Source organism: Clarias gariepinus, chromosome 13 (assembly GCF_024256425.1).
Source record: "Clarias gariepinus isolate MV-2021 ecotype Netherlands chromosome 13, CGAR_prim_01v2, whole genome shotgun sequence".
Lineage (NCBI taxonomy): Eukaryota > Metazoa > Chordata > Actinopteri > Siluriformes > Clariidae > Clarias > Clarias gariepinus.
Window position 1 is genome coordinate 16,394,256 of NC_071112.1, and position 18,363 is coordinate 16,412,618.

The 18,363-nt window shown below is 35.9% G+C and overlaps 1 protein-coding gene across 1 annotated transcript; it reads right to left on the reverse strand.

Moving 5' to 3' along the window:
* Positions 1-2,024: 2,024 nt before the first annotated feature.
* On the reverse strand, positions 2,025-17,519 carry LOC128536112 (transmembrane protein 87A-like). Its single transcript, XM_053510274.1, has 20 exons — positions 17,140-17,519; positions 15,020-15,077; positions 14,786-14,886; positions 13,924-14,040; positions 13,712-13,756; positions 13,246-13,293; positions 12,924-13,077; positions 12,743-12,804; positions 12,421-12,604; positions 12,236-12,335; positions 10,012-10,105; positions 9,821-9,892; positions 6,474-6,582; positions 6,327-6,385; positions 6,138-6,241; positions 5,147-5,232; positions 4,069-4,130; positions 3,802-3,863; positions 3,436-3,466; positions 2,025-3,308 (listed from the first exon to the last, which is right to left on the reverse strand). The coding sequence occupies exons 1-20, from the start codon at positions 17,245-17,247 to the stop codon at positions 3,267-3,269; spliced, it is 1,698 nt and encodes a 565-aa protein (XP_053366249.1). The 5' UTR covers positions 17,248-17,519; the 3' UTR covers positions 2,025-3,266.
* Positions 17,520-18,363: the final 844 nt, after the last annotated feature.

Genomic DNA, 18,363 nt, shown 5'->3' on the forward strand with positions numbered 1-18,363 from the left:
AGATTCATAGAAATCTGTATTATAATTTATAGTTTTTTGTTTTTTTTTAAATTTAGGTAATAAGTGCTTTTTATTTTTAAACATTAAACACTTTATTAGGAAAACTTTTCTTTTAAAACAACATTAAAAATGTTTTTCATGGTGTGTGATCTACAAGATGGGCATTGGTGGCTCAGTGGCAGTGTTCTCACCTGGCATGCGGAAGGCCCTGTTTCGATTCCCAGCTGATGTGGCCACTGGTTGTGGTGTCGGTCCCAAGCCCGGATAAAATGGGAGGGTTGCGCCAAGACAGGCATCGTGTGTAAAACCTCTGGCAAGTTGTATGCAGAACGGTGGTCTGCTGTGGCGACTACCAACAATAACATGTATTGTATTCTACAAGATGTTGAAAAAATATCATGATGCTGGAACGAGCCATTTTAAAATAATAGGGAAATTGTGGCCTTGAGAGAGAGGAGTCAGCAATAATAATTGTAGGCATTCAAGAGATAATTGATTGGAATGAACAGGGCCAAAGCATGCCGATATAACATTACCCTCAGCATTATACCACCTCCAAATTCAAGATTCATCAGCTCAGGCTGATGTTGAGCTTGTACTCATAGCAGCTGCGTCAGCTTTTGACTGACAGATATGGAACCTGATACAGTCTTCTGCCCTTGTAGCCCATCCGTCCCGAGATTTGACATGTTGCCCATTCAAAGTTCAAAATGTTTTTCCGCTCATTACAATTATACAGAGTGGTTATCTGAGTTAATGTAGCCTTTATCAGCTGAAACAAGTTTGACTATTTCTCTTTAATCCCTTTACTCAGTAACACATTTCCATCCATAAAAGTGCCTAATTTGATGTTTTTCCTTTATTGCACCATTCACTATTTATCTAATTAGATAACTGAATGCATGACTAGGTATACAGGTGTTCCCATTAAAGTGGTCATCAAGCATAGCTTTAGACTTTGTATCATATAAACAAACTTTTTGCATCCTTATCTTCTATTCTGCTTGTCCTGTGTACATGGTTGCAGGGACCTCGAGCCTATTCCAGGAGACTTGGGGCATGACGCAGCGTACACCCTTAACAGGGTGTCAACGCATCGCAGAGTATACACACACACTATGGAAAATTTGGGAATGCCAATTAACCTAGTCTGAATGTCTTTGGACTGTGGAAGGAGAACAGAGAACCTCGAGGAAACCCACCAAGCATGGGGAGAACATGTAAACCCCACGCACACAGACCCAAGGCGGGAATCGAACCCTTAACCCTGGAGGTGCGAGGCCAACGTGTCATACTTGTTGTTTTTCAAATTTTTGATGTTAAAATTAGGCCCATTCTTTAAAGTACCCTTTTACAACTAAGATAATTACTATTTGTTACTTCTAATTATTATTTTTTTATTAAAGGAAAATGCAGACCCCTTGTCTACTCTTCCTGCACCCTAGTTTGAGAACCATGTTGATAGTAAACATATGGCAGTGAAAGCACAGAGGATAAGATCCGGTATTTTTGAAGGCTGCAGGCTTAAGGACTGCCTCAGCTAAAATATCAGTAAATAATTTTGCATCTACATATAATTGTACCACACACAAAAAACCACAGCAGTGTCATTTGTTTGCTGAAAAGTATCTTTTGTCTGTGGTGTCTCTTAACATTGATGAATGTGCCAGAGGAGTGCTACAGTACAGTCAGTAATTATACCCATGCAGATTGTAAAAACCACCCATACATTGCATAGGTGATTTAAATGGTCAATAAGCATAGAGACAAGGTGGACACATATTTAATAAAGCAGCTGTTAGATGTATGCTTAAAGTGGATTATTACTTAAATGTAAATTCCTTAGAACAAAGAAATGTAAATAATTACAAGAAAAAAAGTGGCAAAAGATGAAATAGTTTAATACCATTCATTAATTCACACAATGACATCAAACAAGGAACTTATGCTCTAATATTTAAAAATAAAAGCAAAGCTACAGATGGTTGACCAAATAAAGGAAAACCTGTCATAATGAACACAAATGTTTTTTTTTACATGTTACCCTGCTTTGTGGCATGTAAAAAGTGCTGAGTATGCCAAACTCACCTTAAGTTTAAATCAACATGGCAAGAAAAAAAGTCAAACTTAGACATTTTAAGAAGATTCAATATTGAAGTACAGGTTACACAATCTTACAGTCACAAACATCTGCATTTAGATCCACAGTATCTAAAACACATCAGCCAATAGGGTTTCCAGCTGTTCTTTGGATAACTGAGAAAGTTAGTGGACAATATGTTCACACGTAAGAACGGTAAGACCAATAATGTTGTTTATTATTGTACTTTCATTTGTCACCTGTTTGCAGTTAAGGCAATACAAATATAAAAAAGTCCATATAGACAAATAACACAAAACAATGGTCTTCAGTTGTGTAAAAAATATCTCTATATAAGCTTTTTTTTTGTTTGTTGCTAAATTAATAACCAGCTTAATCGGCATTATCAGCTGCCATTTCAGATTACCTGAACTGCAGCTAAACATGGAAGGCAATTCGTGAGCATCTTGTGCACTTTTTAAACTCATACAAGATTTAAACTCATCTATGAACATATAAGTGGAGTGTTGCTAGCTACGGAGTCCAACAGAAGTCATATTATTTTAAGTACTTTGTGCTATTCTTGCCCATGTAGGAAACCTATCTCTAGTAGATTACTACAATAATAATAATAATAATAATAATAATAAATATTTTTTCAAATAAACTTCTTTAATCTCTAATTAATTATTGCAATTTGTTGTTACTATCAGTAGTATTTCCATTAGCTGTATTAACTGCGACACTTCAGCTTTGAAGTACATGTATATGCCTGAGTGAGAGGTAAAATATGAAAAAGGAGCAAAATATTTCACTATGAGGACAGTGTCATAGGAGCAGGTTCAACAGTTATTAATAGCATCCTTCATAACTGAGCACTCATGGGCATAAAGGTGATCAGTAAAAGACAAATTTTCTAATAATGTCCCAGTTAAACCATCAGTGCATGTCTAAAGATGCACAATGTAAATGGCAAAATTACAAATTATTAATCAGAATTTCCAGAACCTTTATTTTAAGTTCCACAGCTTGGTTTAAGACCTGTTTCCACTTTTTTGCCCTCATATAAATAAAATATAAATATTTGTTTATAGTCATTGGTCTTAATTAAATCACATTTTATATTTTTGATAAAAGTTCTTAGCTATGCTGATGAAATACCAATAATGTTTCTTTTGCTACTGTTCTATTCCATTTTGGACCTCTCAATCTTGGTTTTGAGAAGTTCCTGAGAAGTGGAAGAAAGACAATGTAAATAAAACAGCATGCTTTTGACCAATGATTTAGTAGGAAAATGTCTGATAATAAGCTAAAAAACATGATCATGAGACATGGAAAAACATTAATCACTTTACCTCTTCGTCATCCAACATCACAGGTAAAGCTCTGCAGAAAAGGGACATGTACAACATGAACATGCATACAAAATAATAAAAGCATTGTGCTGCAAAAAAAGCTATGGAACGCAACATAATGATGAAGTTAACGCTACTATAATGCTTAATAAAACATAAAATTAAATTTACAGGTAAAGATATAAGATTTAAAACCTCTTGTACATCCTATGTACATTCTACATAAAGTAGAAAAAGACATTACTTTAGAACTAAAAAATTGCTAGGAAGAGAAGAAATCCTGCAGCATCATTTCCTCTTGTACATTTATATTTGATATAGAAGGCTACTTATTGTACACAGCCTAATTTATGAATGTTTACTTACACATCAACTACACTCGTAGGAATGTTCTCTTCAACCCATTTTAGGTCTTCATCTTGGCAGCTCTATAGGTGATACATCATGACTTAATGACAACACATAACTTTTAAAGGTTTGGTAAAATCCAAGGCTATTCAAACATGAAATTGTGTCCTAGTCATTTGGAAGATAGTGGATAATAAACCAAATTTGGGTCAGGGTTCTACAAACACAATACTGATAAAGGATACACAACTCTATACCCTGACTGAAATTAAATGTCATTCTCACCTCTTTGCTTGCTTTCTGACTGCTGTTTGCATCAGACTTTGCTCCTCTCATTTTCATTCCCTCTGAAAATGAAAGATATAACATGATTATAATTAACCTGACTTCCAAATAATTATTTCCATAATTTAAATTCAGTCATCAGTTAGCAGTCATTATGTTGTTTTGAATTGGGGAAAAATCCCTCAGGGAACAAACTTCTCATAATTCATTTTTATATCAAGCATAAGAATGGGGAAAATGTCACCTCTAGGTGGCATGGCTGTTTGTACCAGACAGGCTGGTGTGATAATTTTAGAAACTGCTGACCTCCTGGGATTTTCACACCCAACAGTATACACAACACAGCATATACAGAATGATGTTACGAAACATAAACATCCACTGAGTATTTTTATTATTTTTTTGGCAGAAACACCTAGATGATGAGAGAGGTCAGAGGAGAATGGCCAGGTTGGTTCGAGGAGGGTTATTGTATGACAAAAAACTGCTCTTGGTAAGCTCAAAGGCAACTCAGTTTGCCCAAAAAAATAAAAAAAATGTACAAACTGAATGTCTTTATATTTTAGGCCAAGCTGAAAGTAAAACTCAGTTATTCTCTCCATGCCTATTTAACAATGCACGTGTACAGTAACTTTAATTAGCCACCTGCTGAACTAAATCAGTAACGCTTGATTTTTTACATTTATTCTCCAGTTTCTTTTTCTTTTGCGTCCCATGTCCTGTTTTTTTCCCCCAGATTTTTTTACCCAAAAGATTTTTCCACCCCCTTGCCCTTTTGTCCCATGTCCCGTTTTTTTCTTTTTTTTCCAGTTTTCGTTTTTGCGTCCCATTTCCGTTCTTTTTTTTTCTTTTTTCAGATAACCCCCCCACCCCCCAACCATGTCCCTTAAGGGGCTCCGTAGAAAGGGGTACAACAGCAAAATAAATAAATACATAAAAAATTGCACTCCTTACAAGTATGCCAAGAACAGCCTGAGACTACAATGTGCACAGACTTAAAAAAAAACATATGTTGTTTTTAGAATTTTTAACTGTTACTGTGATTAGATAAAGATCTTTATAAATATAATGACCCTACCAAAGGCTTCATCTAGCATAGGTTCCTTGGCCTCTTCATCATCATCATCGTCATCATCATCATCAATAAGTGAAGAATGAGAAAATCTAAGTAAAGGAAATATTTAATTATTTAAAAGCAGATACAATCACGCAGTCATTAAAATAATTAGAAAGCTTGTTATAAACCAGATACAGTGGAACCTTGGATTACGAGCATAATTCGTTCCGGAAGTGGGCTCGTATTCCAAAACACCCGTAAACCAAATTTAATTTTCCCATAAAATTATGGACACACACACATAACGTCAGGCTGAGGGAGAAATTTTCCCATAAAATTATGGACACACACATAACGTCAGGCTGAGGGAGAAAATGGTTTTTAACCTTCTAATGAAAAAAAGGAAAAATAAATTCCGACAGATAAGTGTTTGCGTTTATCCATGCAGGCGCTGTGTGTGTGTGTGTGTGTGTGTGTGTGTGTGTGTGTATGTGTGTGTGTTTGGGCCTATTGTTATATGTGTGCAGGCATGATTTGACACTGTGTCGGTTCACAAACACCACACACTAAAGGCGAGAGAGAGAGAGAGAGAGTCAAATTACAAGCGCACACACATAACGACAGGCTGAGGGAGAAAATGCGTGCACGGATGTTGATTATACCATTAAGAGACGCGTACTAAGACCCAGCAGGGAAGACGATTACCCACAATTCCGCAGCACATGAGAGAGAAAAATCATTGGTTCAGTTGTGATCACGTGACGCTCGGCATTAAAACAAGAAGCATATGCGTGATACATAATAATCGGCACTCGTAAACTAAGACTTGCTCATCTTACGGAACACTCGCAAACCGCGTTACTCGCAATCAAAGGTTTCGCTGTATTCAGCTTTGCATTTGATCAGAACCACATGTTGTGATGCTTTTATCATTTAAAATTCTTTGCTGTTGTTAGATTTCCTCACGTGAGTTAGTAGTTTCTAATGCTTAAGTTCAATACATTCTTCTAACCTTTGACTATTGACAGAGGGTCGAAGCAGCACCATGATGACTAGCAGGATGGTGGAGAAGAGCAGCCTCCAGAAAGCATCATCCACCCACAGGTCTCTCCAGCCCTGATCAAACAAAAACGGTTTCAGATCTTTCAGCAGAACGACACAGTTTCTCTTAATATCACAGCCAAGCAAGTGTGCTACTCACTGACTGACAGTCCACAAACTTGAATTGTCTGGTTGTCCATATGAGGAATATGATTGAAGCTGCGCATATAAACAGAACATAGAGCATAATGTACATGATGTCTCATACAGATTCAATGAAACTCGGACATACAGAATTCCAACTCACCCAGAACAGAGAAGATGAGTGTGTTGGTGAAGTGCCGGTATAATGAGAGCTTCACCACATTTCTGCGCAGCTTCAGGAGCCGAATCGTTTGAGACAGACTGATAAAAACGTGCGATTCAGTTAAGGTCTGTGACAATTACATTCTCATAGGCCAAACAGACAGAAATTTGAGTATTGGAGAACACAAAAAGAGAAACAAACAGAAAAATTAGGAAAACATTTTTTTTTTATCAAATAAAGAGAAAAATCAACTAAAAGCAACAAAGTACCTAACCTCAGTGCCTATGCCAGGGCTCACCAAGTGTCTGATATCTATTGCACACTATCTATCTTTTTTTTCTCATATTTTTAGAATATTAAAGACTTTACTGAGGCATAATGTCTGCAATTTTGTTTATGTGCACAGGCTTTTGACCAGTATGAACTGTTGAACACCATGGTGCCACTGCCTTTCATGAGATCTTCTAATTCAAATCTAATCACTGGGTTAAAAACCAGTTCAGGTTACACAACTGTTACTCCCATTCTGCTAATATGACTGGATAACCGTCAAGTTGTATGGAATTACAGTGCATACGTATAAGCGTAAAAACTACCTGTATTTCTTTAAATAAGGTTTTCTTAACACTCAGCTCTCTCAGAGCCATGAAAGAATGGCTGCTTCACATTTGAAATGCTGGCCTAACAGGAACTCCTTTAGTGGCCCAAACATGAGGCAATCGCTTGGAGTAATGAATGTACGGGGATGTAGCAATAACTCCCAGTCGTTACTGCAAGTGGTGTTTGTAAATGAATGTGTGTACAGTTCTCACAGACAGATACATGTCTTTGACAAGCTGCCAACAAGTTGTCCATCGGTTTTCAAAAATCAGGCTTTTTACTTCCTGAATATTTATGGGAGAAACTGCAGTGGGTTACAAGCCACCTCAGCTGGGGTCACTCCCAGACGTAGAGCCTTCTTTAAAATGTTTGCACCGTTCAAATATTTTAGTGAGGCTAAAGCCCAATCCCAATTCTATTTACTACCCCTTCAGGGTAGAAAGGCAGAAGCGCCTGACCTGGGCTACAGAGAAGCAGCACTGGACTGTTGCTCAGTAGTCCAAAGTACTTTTTTCGGATGAAAGCAAATTTTGCATGTTATTCGGAAATCAAGGTGCCAGAGTCTAGAGGAAGACTGAGGAGAGGGAAATGCCAAAATGCCTGAAGTCCAGTGTCAAGTACCCACAGTCAGTGATGGTCTGGGGTGCCGTGTCAGCTGCTGGTGTTGGTCCACTGTGTTTTATCAAGGGCAGGGTCACTGCAGCTAGCTATCAGGAGATTCTGGAGCACTTCATGCTCCCATCTGCTGAAAAGCTTTATGGAGATGAAGATTTAATTTTTCAGCACGACCTGGCACCTGCTCACAGTGCCAAAACCACTGGTAAATGGTTTACTGACCATGGTATTACTGTGCTCAATTGGCCTGCCAACTCTCCTGACCTGAACCCCATAGAGAATCTGTGGGATATTGTGAAGAGAAAGTTGAGAGACACAAGACCCAACACTCTGGATGAGCTTAAGGCCGCTGTTGAAGCATCCTGGGCCTCCATAACACCTCAGCAGTGCCACAGGCTGATTGCCTCCATGCCACGCCGGATTGAAGCAGTCATTTCTGCAAAAGGATTCCCAACCAAGTATTGAGTGCATAACTGAACATAATTATTTGAAGGTTGACTTTTTTTGTATTAAAAACACTTTTCTTTTATTGGTCGGATGAAATATGCTAATTTTTTGAGATAGGAATTTTGGGGTTTCATGAGCTGTATGCCAAAATCATCAATAGTAAAACAATAAAAGGCTTGAACTACTACAGTTGTGTGTAATGAATCTGAAATATATGAGAGTCTAATGTTTATCAGTACATTACAGAAAATAATGAACTTTATCGCAATACAGTATGCTAATTTTTTGAGAAGGACCTCTACATATAATGAAAACTTGTCCTAAAAATCCTTATTAATGGCAAAAATTTGTTACATTTATGGGTCTGCTTGCTCGAGTGAGCAGCCATATTAAAAATTTAGCTTAGACCTTCGTTTGAAGTGAGGTCCCGAAAAATCTTCGTTTGGAGGGCTATCTGGTCCTTTCCCTTCCCCTACCCCTCCAACCAAAAGAAAAATGAGACACCCCTACCCCTTCACGTGAACGCGCCAAACGGAGGGGTAGGGCTAAGTGTAGGGGTAAGGGGTAGAATTGGGATTGGGCTTAAGTGTCTCATTACTGTACTGTACAGAAAGTCTTTAATAAATATCAATCAGGTTTATACTTTCCTTCATGACAAATTTCATGACATGTCCTGGTTTGACTTGAATCCCCCTGGACTTAAATCCCCCCCTCGTATAACATACAGTAGTAACATAATTCTGTTTATGTTTAATTACTGTATTTTATTGTATTTTATTTTTATCTATTTGCACTATTCCACTGTTGTTATTACTATTTACTGTACTTATGTATATTGTTTTCATTTTATTGTTACTTACTGTATGCTTTTATTTTTCTTGTTCCTTTGAGCATGTTTGTAACAAAAGCATTTCCCTTGGGATAAATAAAAGTTCCTCTTATCTTATATCATTCCCCTTATATCATTATATATTTTATATCATTTGTTTAAGTGTGCAAGTAAAATTCTAATTCTACTGATAGTCACAAATGTTAAAAAAATTACTTTTTTCCTGTTTAAATAGGTTAGTATCTAATACTAAAATGTAATAGTAAATGTAATACTTGTGAGAGTCTGGGAAAAGCCTTTGGCCTCGTCTTTGGTTACTGAGACACAGTGAAAAGCACTTATTTTTATGAAGAAAGTAACTGAAAGGTATAGGTCTTGTTTGCACAGTACTGTGTTTTACCTATTTTAATTGATAGATTATTTTAAATGTATAGATTATTATTTTAAATTTTAAATTTTCATTATTTCTATTTTTATTTTAAACTTTAAATACTGGTAACATCATGGTTTAGATTTGAATAAATGGATGATTTAATTGAAGAGAACAAAATGTTATACTTAATCTTAAAAATAAAAAAGACATCTAAACTGAACTGTACCAAAAGCACATGCTTAACACCTTGTGATTGACCAAAAATAAGACAAAAGTTAATACTTTTTTTAAAAGAAAAAAACAAAACAAAAAATATGTACAGTATAACAATGTTATTCATGGGTTCCCTCTGATACAACTTATCTCTAAACATAAGTTAGTACTGTGTAATGCACTCAAAATAAGTGTTAATGTCTTATTGCAATGTAATGCTTGTAGTGTGTGGACTGGCCAGAACAGTACTTGGTCTTGTAAAAAGGATATCCACCATATGACACAGGAATCAGTGAGAGAGAGAGTAAGACTGGCAATAAGAGCGACTGTGCCATAGAAACTCTGTAAAGAAAGCAACAAACGAAACATATTCTATGAATAAGTAAGTTTTTTTAAAAAATATATAATATAAACACACATGATCTATAACAGGGTTCTAAATGCAAAGTCAGATCACTCACCCCAGTTACCCTGAGGACGCCCTCAACAGAAGAAAAGATCAGATAAATCAACCCTACAGCCACCAGCCTCGGTACTGTTGTCCCTAACCTGGGTCTGAGTCAACAACAAAGCAAACGCTCAAACCAAGCCTTAAAAACAAGCTCATGTTATGACTTTTATTTCCACATACATTAATGAGTGAAATTACTCTTTTACCTGTAAGGTGTTTTTTTTTTGGAAAAAACAAAACAATAAAAAATTCATCCAATCATAGTGAGTCTTAATATTGGGCAAATACAACCTCAGACAAGCGACATCATGTATCTTTTTTCACCATGCCATTATTTTTTAAATAAAAATAAAGCTAAAAAGCTAAAAAATAATGTGTGCAATGCTAGTTAACCCAATGATTCACCTTAAGCAGCAAAAACTTTGTCAATTTGTCAACATCACTTTGGTCCATTCCTTTTCTGAACATTGCTTAAATTCAACAAAGTTTTTGGGAATTCGCATATGTACAGCTCTCTCAATATCCCAAGACAGCATTTCAGTTGGGTTGAGGTCTGGACTTTGGCTAGGACATTCCAAAACATTGATTCTTTTTTCAGCCATTCTGATGTAGATTTACTGATATGCTTTGGCTCAGTGTCCAGTTGCATGACCCAATTTTGACCAAACTTTAGCTGTCGGACAGATGGCCTCAAATTTGCCTCTAGAATATGCTGGTATACAAATAAGTTCATGGTTGATTCAATGACTGCAAGGTGCCCAGGTCATGTGGCTACAAAAATAAGCCCAATGCTTATGCTAATGCTGTTTGGTAGTAATGTTACTGTGACAAAGAAGGTCCAAAGCTTGTATTGAGCAGAGTAAGGTGTGTCTAAATGAAGCCTCGTTTCATGGCATGTGTTGATTCCTTCAGAGTCATGTGACCAACGACAAACAAAGCCTTGTGTTTCTGGTTTGTGACTGAATCATTATACTGGAAATTTTTGTTCTTAAATTCATAAATCAAGATTCAGAAAACTTTTTTTTGCATTTCACAATTAATTTTACATTTACTTCTTATTTATTTACATTCACTACTTAATTAATAGGTAAAGAAGGAAAATGCACACAAAATTTTTGACCTGCGATGTTACTATCTAGTGCTACAGAAAATTTGTCCACTAAATGGCAGTACAATGAGCCCTAGAATGAAGCTTCATGAAATTAACCTTTTTTTTAACTATTGGCTGGGAAGCCTAAAAATCTAAAAGAGGCCTCATCTTAGCATCACTACTGTTAGGTTTTTGCTAAAAATGGAATCCTTAAGGTTTCTTCATATGCAGTTTTGCTTTTTAGATAGAAGCTAACAAACCACACTTGTTCGATCTTCTTTTAATTGTGCCGCCACTGATTAACATGACCGGTGAGGCTTGTAGGGTCTGAAATGTAGACCTTGGGTTTTTTATATTTCTTTGAGCATTGCATGGCCTGACCTTGGGGTGGATGTGTTGGGATGAATAAATTTTCTTACTGTAGAACGATGAACGATGAACTCCAAATTGTTTGGAAATGTTTTTATAAGCTTCTGGATTGATGTGCAGCAACAATAGCTTCTCTAAGACCATTGCTTATGTCGTCTGAGGTGGTATTTGCCCAATACTAAAACCCACTACGATAATATTACTTTTATTTTGTTTTTGCACAAAAACATAACTTTTACACAATTGTATAAAAGCAGAACAGTTTTCTTTCAGAAAGTTAGGAGGTTTTCCACAAAATTTTCTACAGTCTAATTGTATATATTATGTATTATGTAATATTGTGTTCAATGACAAAATGCAGCATTAGGGACTGCTCTCTTAAATATAAAGCTGACCTGTTTTCTAAAATCACAAGTCAATTTAGTTATAGGTAAAATAGTTTAAATAGACAGCACACTATTTAATATGAAAGAAGCAGCCTTTTATACTTAACGTGGTGGCTGCATTATGTTAAAATCATCGAGCCAAAGACCTTGTTGGCTAAGACAATTGGAGAAACCCATCTGAATATGTGCAGACATACTGTAAAATGTTTGGCTATGTTAGTTTTGGTTAAATGCACAAGAGCCAGAGAAACATTGTGTGTTTTTAAGCTAAATCTAAATAGATAGTTTATATATAACTTAAAACACCTCTCTGGTAGTGTCACTAAGATTTATATCAAGTGGGGAGTCTTTAGTAAATGTACTCTAGTATAAGAAGTACTTATACTTACTTTACAATACCATAACCCAGACTGACTATGATCAGGAGGATCCGAGCTAGGGATCTTTTCAGTGCAGACAGCAGTTCAGCAAAGATAACAGCACTCTGGTCTAAAAATAAAAATAAAAACAAATCAAATTACCACTAAACAGCAAAGTAGTGATGAATAAGCCCAGATAAAGTCAAAGTCCTAACTGTAAGCGCCGTTGTATCTGATGCTTTGATACTCAGAGTAAAACACTGCCTTCTCCAACATGCCCAAGATGATTACAGCGCCAATCCAAAACTGGATCCTGAGAAGGTCACGCCAATAACAGGCTAGCCAGAGAAGCCACAGAGCTCCGAAAAACACATACACGATGCACATAGTCATAAAGAACTGTGAAAACACAGAAAACAGAGCTTCAGTACCAGCTAACTGGCCTTGCTGATAGTGTTTTTGTGAATAAATTAATTAATACATTACCACTTTGAAATAATTTAAAACATCCATGATTCAAAAAAAGAACAAACTCACCATCATTAAAGGCCAGTCAGCAGGTGAGGAGTACTCGTGAGAACCCTTCATTTCCACAGTCACTGTAAACACACACACAAACAATTAGGCTTCATTTTCAGATATGCATTAACTTTTTACTGTGAGCAAGCTAATACAAATCAATATAAAAAAGATTAAATATGTAAAATCCTTTAAATACTTGTAATAAATAAATGGTCCTTAGACTCGCTGGTTGCATCCTGTACCCCCGTCTCTCTGCGCCCTCTACTGGCCTCTGGATGTTGTTGTGTTTGGAGCCTCACAATAAACATGTAGGGACTGTCTGACCATGATCTGGCAACTGCATTTATATACTGTATAAAACAGAATGCAAAATATAGCCTTTCTAATCTTTTATGTACAGACATTGTTTGAATTTTACACACTTTGGATTGATCAAGTATTGTTTAAAAAGTGTAAACTTAGAAAGTTTAAAACTGCATTAAAGGGATTGCGTGAAGCATAAGTGAGAAAGATCTTACTGGTTTTTCTTCCCATATATTTCTGGTTTGGTTTATATTCTTGCCACCCTGTAAGAGATGCATGATTAGCATGTTAGGCCACTAACAACGAGAGGCGTTCAAGTCATCTAAGAACATCTCATGAGATTTCTCATGAATGAAGGAGCAAACCCGTTTGACATTTACAGAAGACTTCAAGTACAGTATGGTCATGAGATTAGGAGCAGGAGATTATAAAGAGAAATAAAAGTAGTTTTTACTCCCATATTTTTTCTGTTATTCTGAGCAATCAATAGTCCCAGTTTGACTTGAACACCCCTCATAATTTCCTTTCTTAATGTTGATAGTAAAAAATGGTGCACTGTTGCCCATCATAAATGTCTTGTGACTTCAATCTACTTGTATCTATTTCATTTCTTTATATAAACTTTATCTATATCTTACTCAAAAGAAATAGCAACAAAATAAAGTCAACAAATAAACTTACTTGAGGACTGAGAGACAGAAATGGCTGAAATTCTTTATAATAAATCTGAAAAAGGATATATAACAATACAATAAGTATAAGGTGAACAAAGTGAAAAATATAATCACTGTTATTTAAAAAAATAATAATAAAATAAAGTTAATTATTTGTGCTACTAAGCATTTTTTGTAGGCATGCAGCAACTAATGAGCTGAATGTTTCTATACACAGACCTTAGGGGTGAAGAGAGCAGAACAGTTGTCAAAGTAGATGTAGCCTTGGCTATAGAAGCCGCTCCAGTCATCCTTTAGCATGTGATCCAAACCAAACATGGCCTCTGCTGCACTGTCCTGCAGGGAGCGAGCTTCAGAGCTACAGTCAACAAGTCCGGACTCATTTCCTTTATTTTTATTTCTAAGTATTTTTTTATGTGACCATGCTAACTTTTCACAACTGACACTGAACTATCCTTTACCAAACACTACTGATTACCTCTTTAAGCAAATAATAAGTCGTAAGACAAGTTACACAGAACCACACCTTGTTCTTATACAATATATGTGTAATTGTTGTATATGCAAGTGTTGTCTTAGCTACATTCCTGGGGAAAATGGACTTTCATAGCTTTTTTGAATGATGGTTTTATAGTTATTTAGAAGCATGTGGCATCTTATAGAGTTTTTAACAGACTTTTTTTTTTAGGTATTTTTTCTTGTTGAAAATCATGGAAATTGCTACTCTAATTTTTTTTATCCTAAGTTCATTTAGCCAAATGACATACTCAACCAATGCCAAGCACATTTTACACCCAGCAGGAACAGCCTCTTCAAATTAGTGTGATGACAGTAATGAAAAGGGAAAGAGTTTTATAACCAATCTTTCATTTAAATACTCAATAAAAAAAAAAAAACAATCTACAGGCACATTCAGCAGCTTAGACACAACCTGAACAACTTGTGCATGCAAAAACGTACATCAGTTTCACTAAAACAGTCTAGGAAAATAAAATATCAAAGGAAAAATATCTATATTTTTGTCTAGAGCTTTAGATTTACATAAATTATAATTTCTTGTGCAATGTTATTATTTACTTACAGGGGTGCTGAATACTTCATTGTAGCAGAAAGATGAGCGCAGATACCAACTAACATTAAAAGTCATTTTTTTCTGGTTACATGCTGCCAAATCTCCATCAACTGTATAAAAAAATAATTTATTTAAATTATTCACTATATTATTGTTATTAATACTTGTTTTACAATAATTCAAAGACATGATCTACATAGACCAGAATTACACAGGAAAGTTAAAAAAATGTCCACAACTTACACTTCATGAAGATAGTGGTGTTGGAATACAAAGTCTTACGAAAAATGGCATTTTTTGGCTAAAAAAACAAAACAAAAACATGAGATTATATTTCTGAAGTATGATGGTTACATTACACTGATCACAATGCGTCTTGTTTAACCAATGTGTGGTGCAGAACCAGTTTCATCACATTCCCTGACCCAAAATAGTCTTTAGCAAAAAAAAAAAAAAAAAAAAAGACAAGAAGTTTTTCTGTTACTTTTGTTTCTGTTGTGTTGTTTCTGGATGTGTGAAGCTCTATTACAGTTGTGTAAGTCTTTTGTGTATGATTTTACATTAAAACACAAGGCAGTACAATACTGAGTGACAAGTTGATGAACTGGGAGAAGAAAGTAAAATGTTCTAACAAATCCTGCTGCAGAAACACAATTAAATTTACAACCTGGTTCAGGTAAGTTTAATCAGAAAAACTCTGATATGCAGGGACGTACTGTGTAAGCATAGTGTGAGTTTTAATGATCAAGAATTACAGAGGAACTACACTGAATGTGAACCTTTAGTCCAGGGGTCGGTGCCTCCGGAGCCACATGAGGCTCTTTCACACCTCTGCTTTTGGAAAATAAATAATAAGTATTTAATTGAAACTTATTTTATTTTAGTCATTATTATTATTCTAAATTTTAAGATTATGGTTATTTTGTAACAATTAAATAAAACGTAGTTAATTTTTTGTTGCTGAAAATATGCATTACAGCCGCCGATGTGCGACACCCGCCAGGTGTTATGCGCTAAAATATTTGTACTTGACACGTCTGCCCCTGCTCTAGTAGGAAAGTATCCTTATAATGTGATCTTTAATACCATTTACTTCCTTTTTGTCTTTAACACCCGAAGGACCTGAATACCTAAACTGTAAGCATGGTATAACAAAGCAGTCCCCTTTCACTTTTATTTACATACAACCCAGCAGCATACAAATGAATAACTAAACACTGATTAAAGTTGTTGTTTGTATTTCATACTAATACAAGGAAATATACAAGGCTTTTAAAGTTCAAACTGTCCACATGTTTAACATGGTTTAGTTTTGCCATAATTTTTTATCACTGAAATGCTATGAAAGTTTTAAACTGGTCATTTTTTTATAGACTTACAATGACTGCAGAGATCTGAATTCTAACACAAACATGAACCTCGGACATCAGCACTCAGCAGAAAAAATTTATTGACTGAACCTTATTAAATTTTAATTTAGTACTCCCATTATAGACTGTTTTGTCTTGTACTGAGTAGGTGGCATTGAGGGAGACAGGGGATCGAATTCAGACAAAAAGAATCAGCATACAGCATTCAGTCATTAAAAACTTAAGCATGCATATTGAGATCATGAAAATACACTAATGTTAATTTTAATTTTCTTGCTGGTTGCTTTTAAATATGAAACTGGCTGGGCAAAAGTAAAAAAAGGAGCTAAATGGACAAAAATAGCAATTGTACTGTATAGAAACTACAATACACACAGGTTTGCTACTGGTTTTAAACTCTAAACCTTTTACATTCACACTTCACCAGTAAGTATTGCTGTTATTCAAAATCGACTACACATTATGTTGAAGTAACGCTGCAGTTATAGAAGGGACTTTTCTGACTGGTTGAAATCGCTTTTTTGTGGTTTTAGGCTTCGGGGTGCTGTGTTATGAGGTATTTTGCTGTGTCTGTGCCCCCATAGCCCTCGACTTGCGCGCGCGCAGGTGTACGCAAATACAGTAATTGCAAGCGCGTCCGTTTTTCACTCTGACAGCTGTGTCGGTTTCTGCCAGCTCATCAGTGTTTAGACTGACTTTAGCGCCAGGTTCACAGCATTTTTTTTAAGATTTCTACTTTCAGTACGACTGTAGATTTTGTTTATTTATTTATTTACTTTTAAAATTCTCTCACTCGCGCGCCTAACTGACGTGAAAAACGTAAATCTACACCAGTCTCCTCGTGTCACACCGTAAACCTCAGGAATATTGCTAATGCTAGATGTTAGCATTGTTAGCTCATGGGACTTCCTTAGCCGGCTGTCATAATAAGGAAGGGTCCAGTCATGAACATGTCACAAGTTTCTTTTCCTGCGCGTGTTGTATCACACTTACCGAATTAGCGTCGATTTGTATATTCCACAAAGCGACTTCAGCCCCGAGTGTTTGGCGTAACGATACTAAAAACAAACATAGCGGCAGATACACATGAACACATGTCATTTTCACAGAGCTCTGGCTAACTGCTTCAGCTGTACTTCCCACGAGAGCAGCGCGAGGCGGTCGCCATCGCGGGTGTTTACACTGAACCAGCCAATCACTGTTCAGTGTTGGCAGCGTGACTCAACGGGCAGCGTTCAAGAGCTCCCGAGGAGACGTTTTGAAACGAGAAAAAAGATTATGTAACAGACCGCGGTGAAGTTGGTCTGACGTTGGACGTTGAATATTCGAGCTCCGGCGACCAGATTTGTAGCAGAGATTCGCTGATTTGTAGCGGGGATTTGCTAACAGAGTCCGGCGAAAGCACGTCGCCTCTTGCGCGAGTTAGGGACCGTCTGGAAATTACTGTCCGACTGAAATACGGATAATATTAATATTATAAACATTGATATTTAAAATAACAAATTATTGCTTTAAAATCTATTCTAAAATGTGTGTCCACTTGTCCTGCAGAGGGCACAACCTTTTTTGTCAATATTATCACTTTTCATTTTGATTAATAATTAATATGTAATAATTCTGCATTTTATTTCAATACCATCCAGGTCATGTGACCTATTGTCTCAAAATCGATTCTGAAATGTATGTCCACCTGTCCTGCAGAGGGCACAAACTTTTTTATTTAATATTATCCCTTTAAATTGTTATTAATAATTAATATTCAATAATTCTGCATTTTACTTAAATACCTTTCAGGTCATGAGACCTTTTGACTCAAAATCTAGTTTAAAATGTGTGTCTACTTGTCCTGCAGAGGGCACAAACTTTTTTTGTCAATATTATCACTTCGCATATTTATTAATCATTTTTTAAAATAGAATTTTCATTGATTTTACTTCAATACCTTTCAGGTCATGGGACCTATTGCCTTAAAATCTATTCTAAAATGTGTGTCCACTTGTCCTGCAAAGGGCACAAACTTTTTTGTCAATATCACTTTTCATATTGATTAATAATTAATATTTAATAATTCTTCATTTTACTTCAATATCTCCCAGGTCATGTGACCTATTAACTCAAAATCTATTCTAAAATGTGTGTCCACTTGTCCTGCAGAGGGCACAGCCTTTTTTTTATTCAATATTATCACTTTTCATATTGAGTAATAATTAATATTTA